The sequence below is a fragment of the Anopheles merus genome, chromosome X, assembly GCF_017562075.2.
Source record: "Anopheles merus strain MAF chromosome X, AmerM5.1, whole genome shotgun sequence".
Taxonomy (NCBI): Eukaryota; Metazoa; Arthropoda; class Insecta; order Diptera; family Culicidae; genus Anopheles; species Anopheles merus.
Window position 1 is genome coordinate 12,433,965 of NC_054081.1, and position 8,214 is coordinate 12,442,178.

General features: G+C 42.6%; 2 protein-coding genes across 3 annotated transcripts; both read right to left on the bottom strand.

Moving 5' to 3' along the window:
* Positions 1-447: 447 nt before the first annotated feature.
* On the bottom strand, positions 448-2,419 carry LOC121596041 (rhythmically expressed gene 2 protein-like). Of its 2 annotated transcripts, XM_041920634.1 has the most exons (4): positions 2,146-2,419; positions 1,877-2,056; positions 1,611-1,797; positions 448-1,541 (listed from the first exon to the last, which is right to left on the bottom strand). In XM_041920634.1, the coding sequence occupies exons 3-4, from the start codon at positions 1,618-1,620 to the stop codon at positions 673-675; spliced, it is 879 nt and encodes a 292-aa protein (XP_041776568.1). In that variant the 5' UTR covers positions 1,621-1,797; positions 1,877-2,056; positions 2,146-2,419; the 3' UTR covers positions 448-672. The 2 variants fall into 2 exon arrangements, with proteins under 2 accessions (XP_041776568.1, XP_041776558.1); XM_041920624.1 differs by having other exon boundaries at positions 1,877-2,419.
* Positions 2,420-3,568: 1,149 nt separating this feature from the next.
* Positions 3,569-4,711, bottom strand: LOC121596051 (protein dj-1beta-like). The gene is made up of 2 exons (XM_041920645.1): positions 4,440-4,711; positions 3,569-4,361 (listed from the first exon to the last, which is right to left on the bottom strand). The coding sequence occupies exons 1-2, from the start codon at positions 4,533-4,535 to the stop codon at positions 3,819-3,821; spliced, it is 639 nt and encodes a 212-aa protein (XP_041776579.1). The 5' UTR covers positions 4,536-4,711; the 3' UTR covers positions 3,569-3,818.
* Between the last annotated feature and the right edge of the window lie 3,503 nt (positions 4,712-8,214).

The following is an 8,214-nucleotide window of genomic DNA, read 5'->3' on the forward strand; positions in this document are numbered from 1 at the left end:
TATGGAAATTCCAAGAAATGAAATGAATCTGTTCCCGCCATGTGAAGAAATTACAAGAGACGTCAAGATTATCAAAAAACTTCAGAAAAAAATTCTTCGTACACTCACGGGCTGCTGATCTATTTACTCAGCAAATAATATTTGTATGGGCCTTTTTTAATTTGAAATGTTTTACATGTTGACAATTTCGAGATGCATAATATGAAAATAGCCTCACGGTGAAGCAGCATATTTATGGCTGTAGAAAGGTAATACAATTCCAGAAATGTTTCCAGAAGTCAATTTAATTACAGTTCCGCTCCAACAATGTGATATCAGCAGTTCCGAAACCAAGATATGTTCGAGTTCAAATTTTAGATCCTGAACAGAATATACATGAGACCATTTCCAAAGCAAACGATGACTTCAGGAAGTTTCGCGAAGCAACTCAGACCCTAAAAACACAAATTAGGATAACGTGTGGCTTTTATTTTTTACATTTCATTCCTCCCCAAAATATATCGTTTTCATCGTTGCGTCCTTCTTGCCGCTTTTACTTGCTACAACAATATAATTCTAGCAAAAATCTACCTATTTGAGCCTCATGTCACTCTTACAATGTGTATCCAAATTTGTACATCCTTACAAAAAAAGAAGAAGAAAACAACTCCCTACTCGGTACTCCCGCTCTCGTCACCATTCTAACGGCTCCGCCTGCTCCAGCCGCCGCTGCAGCTCCGGCAGCCCGGTGAAAACGTGCCCGCTCGGGATGGTCGCCAGCAGCTGCCGGTTCTTCGCGTTCGGTGGCACGTTAACGAGCAGCGCACACCAGCCGGCACTGCGCGCCCCCGCATAATCCTCCCGGCACAGGTTGCCAATGTGCAGCGCCTCGTCCGGCCGGATCTCCTGCCCAGCCGGCGCCCGGTGCACTTGGTTCGCGCGCCGCAGCGCCGCTTCGAATATGGCCGCGCTCGGTTTTTCCACCCGCGCCTCGTAGCTGGTCACCACAAAGTCGACGACCGGGCCGCCCGGTGTGATGCCATTGTTGCGCAGTATGATCTCCAGCCGGGGATCGAAGTTGGACACGATGCCGAGCGTGCGGGTGGGAGCGGCCGGCTGGCGCAGCTTGGCCAGCAGCTCGTCCACGCCGGGCCGCTGCCGCCAGCAGACCCGCCGCCCGTCGTACGTGTAGTCGTCGATCAGCTGCTCCGCGATGGCGCGCAGGAGCGGCGCCGGGATGGCCTGGTGCCGGTCGGTGCCGGTGGCCGCAGCGTCCACTACCACGCGCTCGACCAGCGTGCGCCACCACCAGCGCCAGCCTTCCTCGCTGCCGGTCGGACGGTGGCGCTCGGCCCCGAAGTTCGGGTACTGCTGCTTCATCGCCCGGAAGCAGCGCCCGAACGCGGGGCCAATCTGGTCCTCGCGCAGCGTAAGCCCGAGCCGCGGCTCCAGCACGCCGTTGATGACGTGGGCGTAGTGCCGCTCCGGGCGGACCGCGTACTCCAGCAGCGTGTCGGTCACATCGAACGTGATCAGCCGGAACCGGGCCAGATTGTTCCGAACTGGGGAGTGGAATAAGCAGAGGAAACTCGGAGTAATCGGGGGTGTGCTCGTCCCCTTCCCATACTTACAGTGGTTCATCTTCCGCTTGTCGCGGAACGGGGAGAGGAGATTTGTTGTGGTCCTTGGACGCTGCTTTGCTGTCACTGGCACACCGGTTCGCCTTATTTACACATTACATAATGCAGCACACCAACAACACGGCGCCGTCTCACCATCCCATCGTAGTTCGGCCAGAGAAAATAAATGCACCAAAGCCTGGAGAAAATAGTGGAAAATCGAAAACAAAATACGCTTGAATTTCAAGAGCAACCTAAATGTGGCAACAAAAACTCACCCCCGAACAACAGCGAGCCGGAGCCGAAAACAGCTGATTTGTCAAATGTAGTCCCTGACTGTAATCGGCCCGACAGCGAGAATGCAAGTGTGTCTATCTCTCTGGCAATGCGATGCACCTTACACGGTGCACGAAAATTTGCATCTCTTCTTCTTTTGTATTTGCTTTTTTGTTTGTTTGCTGATAAGAAACGGTTTGAGACGAGAAGAAAACGATCAACACTACGGTTAATATTGCTGAAGAGGAAGTTAATCTCCACGGCACCATACTTTTGCACTCCATTCCGCGACTTTGCTAGTGTACAGTATGGTATGGGCAGGGCAGATCAACCATTGTTGGAGGTCCTCGGGCCACAGTTTACGCAGAATCCACGATTCGAAAAGACCAGATTAATGTTTAACCGTTGGCTCTATGACCAAATTTACATCTTCATCTCTACGTTTCGATACATTTTTGGTATGGAAAGTTTTTGTTTTTCGCATTAACTCTTCAATAACTTTTGTTGCGTAAAAAATTCAAATTTCAAATTTGGTACAAAGATGCGGACACATTAGTCGTATTTACTTTAGAGAAAAAAATATCGGATTTTTATAGACACGTTTACTATTTTTGAATATTTTTTTAAGTCTGACAACTCGCCTTTTAAATTGATGTTTTCACTGCTGTTTTATGTCAAATACATTGAAAGTGCCTTTTTCCGTACATTGTTCTGATGATTAAAAAACATCATTTTTCAATTGTTTTATACTGTTTCTATGCTTCTATGCTATGTTTTATACTGTTTCTATGTCTACTATGCTATCAAACATCATACGTTTGGTAAGTACTCTTTCATAATTATAGAATTTCATGAATAATACTAATTCTATCACACTTTTCTCCGCCGGATTTCTTGTAAATGCAATATTATTAAAAGAGATCGAATATGAGGGAAGCAAAAGGACATAATGCAAATGTAAATAATATCAAGGGGTTTTTATTATTTTTTTGTGGAAAAAAATTAATAACAGAGAACCATGTTCAAAAAAAAATTATGAATAATTTCTACTTTTCTATTCATTTTCTATTCTATTCTATTCTTCAACAAAGCACATAAGACTAATGTGTTTATCATTAAACCCTATTTTGAAATTTTAATATTAACCATAAGTTATGAAAGTTTTAAAATGAAAAAGTATCACTTCTCATACAAAATGTATGGTATACCCGGGCTCTCTCTACGCCCGGCCTATGAGACAAGGGGAATCAAACGAACATGTTAAAAAGAAAACAATTGGGAATTTTTGAAAAAATAAGTGTATCATGTGCCCTTTATAAGAATTAAATTACCTAAAGATACGGGAAAAATAAGTAGCTCAAATAAGTTCAAATAAGTCCAGTTTGAAAATGAAAATAATACCCGCGGGTATCAGGCCGTAGAGTTGAAGGTGAATTAAGTTATTTGTATGGTGATAATGTTGAACAGATTAGAATGGATTTGAATTTAAATCTAGTTCAGAGTTCAATTGTGAAACATTGATGAACAAAAATCATTAGAAAAATGAAAAGAATTATTTGATTGCTGTTCAGGGTGGTTGGTTGCCCATCCCTGGCCTTTAACTTTTAAAAATAAATGTAGGCATTATGCATTAAATATTTAATTTATGGCAAGTTTTACACATTTTAAACATTAAGTGTGACAACTATTTCAACTATTGCAAACTGGCTTTATTTTTTATTGAGTTTGATAATCATATTATTCTGTTTTGGCTTATTGAAACAAAACCAACAAAAAAAAACTAATTAAATTTAAATTAGCCCAAGCTGATTCATAAAATCGCATTTTTCCAATGTTTGGTCTTCGCCGCTAATTGTCCCCAAAAGTAACACGCGCACACTCACAACCACACACACACACTATAGAAAATTTCGTTTCGTCCCCCGTGGCCCCTGCTTCGCCCGCTCACTTGTAGAGCAGACCGGCGGCAACCTTGTCGGCCACCTCCTGCCCGACCAGTGCCGCCCCGATCGCCAGCCCAAAGTCGAACGTGGTGGCCGGCCCGAGGCTGGTAATGAGGTTCTCGTCCCGTACGACCCGCCCGAGACTGCCGGCCGCCGGTTCCTCCCACCGGTACCCATCCGCCTGCAGCTTCTCCCGGAAGGACGGGTAGGAGGTGAGGCGCCGGCCGGCGAACAGCTTGCCGTGGGCGGCCAGCACCGTCGGCGCGGCACAGATGGCCGCGACCAGCTTGCCGACCCGGGCCTGGCGCTCCAGCAGTGCGCCGACCGCCGGCGCTTGGGCCATCGCTTTCGCGCCCTCGAGCCCCCCAGGGAGAATGATGGCATCCGGCAGGCCGTCATCGGTGGCGGCCTGCTGCTCCACGTACGCCTGCAGCGTGGTGTCCGCCTTCACGTTAACGCCGCGGGAGCAGCAGGCCACGAGCGGCTCGGTATTGCCGCCCGCTGTGCTCTCCGCCTCCTGCACCAGCGCAACGGTAACCTCGACCTGCAACGTGCGATAAAGGTGGTACGGGTGAAGTGAGACGGGTCAGTCAGCAGGAGTACAAGTGTTACGGCATCTTACGTTACAGCGGCGCAGCACATCGACGGTAATGACGAGCTCCATCTCCTCCGAACCGCGGGCGATCAGGGCAAGGGCGCGCTTGGTTGCTGCCATCATAACGCTGTAGCTAATGGTTTTTTTTAAACGCAAAGTTATGGGCTTTGCAGACCGGAAAATTCACGGGAAACTGCTGTCCGGTACCGGGCCAAACCGGGATCTGTTGTTTTGGTCTGCGGTGAAGGTCAGCGGCGATAGAAAGCTTTTCGGGGACCGTTGACGTTTCGGTACAGCTGTTAAAGCACATCATCGTACCGCTGTATCGAGCAGTGAATTTTTTTTTTCCCAAGTGACATTTGCTCGAAATTGTTTTTCCATATCTGCTCGATTAGTACTCGAATAACCTGAAATTGTAGTTTTGAGTGTGATCAAGTGTGTTGAAAGCGTCAAGATTTTGTGTGTTCGTAAATTAGACTTGCTTCTTTCAAATTCACACAAATGGTAATTGATATTTGTTAGCACGGAATTACGATAATTCGAACTATTTCCCTTAAAATTAGCGCCTTAAAACTTCCTGAACCTTTAAGTGGGCAACCGGATACCCGGGTATTTTTTTCAACTTTAAACTGCAATAACGTTTGATTCATTGCTTGTATTGACCTGAACTTTTCCGTAGCCTCTCAACTTTTAATTTCAGATTTTTTGGTGCATATATTGTAGTTTTGACGAATATCTCTCAATAATTAATTTTGATTTATTTTAAACTTTACCACGTAAGTTGGCAACCAGCACATACGGGTATTCCATACCTCAAATAACCAGCATGTACATTATAGCTACATTGATGATGTTTGTAAAAAAAATGTAATATTCTTTCAATATTTTCTTCCGAAAGTAGATCAAAACTTTGAGAGGGTCGATAAAAGTTTTTTTTCTCTTATCCTCAAATCAATTTTTTGTAACCGTTTTCGTGGTAATACTGATGGTACGATGCTGGAAATAAACTTTTATCTATTACATCACTATATCACTATACAAATTCTACTAAATTTCCTACGCTATTTCTTACACATTTCCTACGCTGCACATGTAATCCCGGATATGGTTTGTCGATTGAAATTGGAACTGTATCGGTTTCAAAACCAGACCATGTGTTCAAGAATCGTTCTGAATCCGAATCGGGAACAGTTCCAGGTACTATTATACATAACTAATGGAATCACGTGCTTTTTCTGGATCGGTATGGGTTCATTATCGATTCCAGGACCGGTATGGGTGTATGATAGGTTCCAGGATCGGTATAGATTCATGATCAGTTCTAGTATTGGTATGGGTTCAGTATCAGTTTCAGTACCGCTATGAGTTCATGATAGGTTCTAGGACCAGTATGAGTTCATGATAGGTTCTTGAACTGATATGGGTACAATATCTGGTCCAGAACCGGATCAGATCTAAGACCAGAATGGGTTCATAATCAGTTTTTGTATCGGTATTGGTTCATGGTAGTTTCCAAGACCGGTATGAGTAGTATCGATTCGTAGACCGGCATAGGTTCAGTAACCAGGTTCAGGACGGCCATTTTATCATGTGCCGTTCTTGAACTATGAAAAGTGATGTAATGATGTAAGTGATGGTTTCAGGACCAGTATGGGTTTGGTTATAGGTCTCTTTAGGGGTGACCTAAGTACCTCATTTTAATTGGATTGTGAGACCATTATGTTCCACTTTCTCTTTTCAATAATGGGAATTAAAAAAATAAATAAATTGTGTAGTCCTGTAACCTAGCAAAATTAACTAGTTTTTTTATATAAATGGCCCTAGACAATCGGATAACAAGTTTTTATGATTGTCTGAATTATTTTTGCTGACTCTGCGTATTTGAGGGGCCTAACCCAAATAGCCAGCTCGTACTTTATAGCTGATTTAGAGCTGTTTAACGAAAAATCGGTCCGATGTCGTACTTTGTGGCTGATTAAGAGATAGACGGTACTTTGCGGAACTATGGAGCTTTTTAACAGGCACATGGTACTCTTTGGAACTTTGCGGCTGATTAGCACTATATGTAGGGTTCATGATGGAACTTGAAGGCTTGTTAAGAAAGGGTACTGAACTTGGTGGAACTTTATAGCTTTTTAATGCATGACATCGGTTCAAGGTGGCTCTTGTCAAAGTGTCAAAGACAAACGCCGGCAATAATCTCATTGCTGCTGCACAAGTTAGATTCGTTAAATGAAGAATGAATATTGAGTGAAGTGATTGTGAATTATCAGTAAATTGTGTAAAATTTTGTGTAATTCATCAATACAAAAGATTAAAAAATATACATATGTGTTTAAACGAAACAAATCTTGTTGTTTATTTCATCGATGACGCTTGCTTGAAAGTAAAACACAAAGAAAAATAATCCCTGGCATCGTGGCATAAGGAAGCTGCTTAGGCGCTGTTTGAAAGACCCACATAGAACTTTGATGCTGTTTATCTACTGCAAAAGGCGAATTAGAGCAGCGATCTTTAGCGTGCCAAAATGAGCTGCTTAAGCAATTCTGGCTATTTGGGAAGGCCTCAGTATTCAAACTGTTGTTTAGTTTTTTTAACTTGTTCATTTATTTAATCTACAACAATTTTTCGATTAAATGTACTCTTAAAACATATTTTGGGCTTTGTAACTTCATATTTAACATAAACACATAGATCGAGCAAAGGTATTGCAGTAAACAACAATTATATGAAGTGTTATTGCATGGATGTATTGTATAATTCACTGTGTTTTTCGATATATTAAATGCTAATAAAATAGAAATATTTTATTTAACTTCTTTTCATATTCATTACTCATTTTCTACTCATTATAGCGAGAAACTATCAGGCTTACGGACGATTTGAGAGTAATGTGTACTCTTACTTACTTGATTTTAGATTTCGTGACTAAAACAATCATCAAACCTTTAGTTAATATGATGGATATTTGCTACAAAATCAATACAATCAATATAGCAAGAAATCTATATAACCAAGAAATCTGTTACATTTGCAATGTTTTGTTTACGGAAACCATTGGTTAACGGGTTTAAAAATGACGTAAGGTCCCTCACATGTAGCGACGCTTGAAAGGCCCCTTTTCACAACCTAGTATCTTTAATACAGCTTGTTCTATTTCTCAGAAACGTCCTTAAGGTATTGCTGAGATTTTCTGGGAAGCGCGAACCAATTATTTAAAAACGCGTGTCGATCTACGATCGCCACATCCCTCACCCTTCCTCTTTGCTTTGCAAACCAAAAACGGATTCGAATTCGAAGATTCAAATTCTTCTTAGCATTCGTTTTTCCCAACACTAAAACAGACATTTTTGGGAACGGCTTCAGTTCGTCAATAAGCGTAACCAACACGGTCCGACGTAGGGTAATAAAATAACCCTAGGATTGGTACGAGCAGCGTGTGAAAAGAGATTAGGAGAAAAATGCAATCATGCTGAACACTTTAATGTGCACCAAATAATGTATCCTTTCATTATCCAACCCATGGCGCGGTGGTCATAAAATCTCGCATGTGCTTCGGATCGAACAAGAAATGCATCATAAAGAATCGTAAGGAACAGAAAACAGATCATTGCATAGATTTCCAAAAAGGCACAATATTTTTCACACGTATCGAAACCAATACATTTAAACATCGGGTTCGGTTTAATAGCTTCACGTTTTATAGCTCCTTTTGGGCAGAAACCCACTTCATTATATAAACCCGTTTTCGGTTGGAGCTTAGGACTCTAAACGCTTTTCCTTCGCGTTATCTGGCCCGAGT

Excerpts from the sequence above, each read along its gene's own strand:
- LOC121596051 (XM_041920645.1), bottom strand. The coding sequence starts at position 4,535 with ATGATGGCAGCAACCAAGCGCGCCCTTGCCCTGATCGCCCGCGGTTCG. Across the intron at positions 4,362-4,439 it reads ATGTGCTGCGCCGCTGTAAC|GTCGAGGTTACCGTTGCGCT; the intron begins GTAAGATGCCGT and ends CGCACGTTGCAG.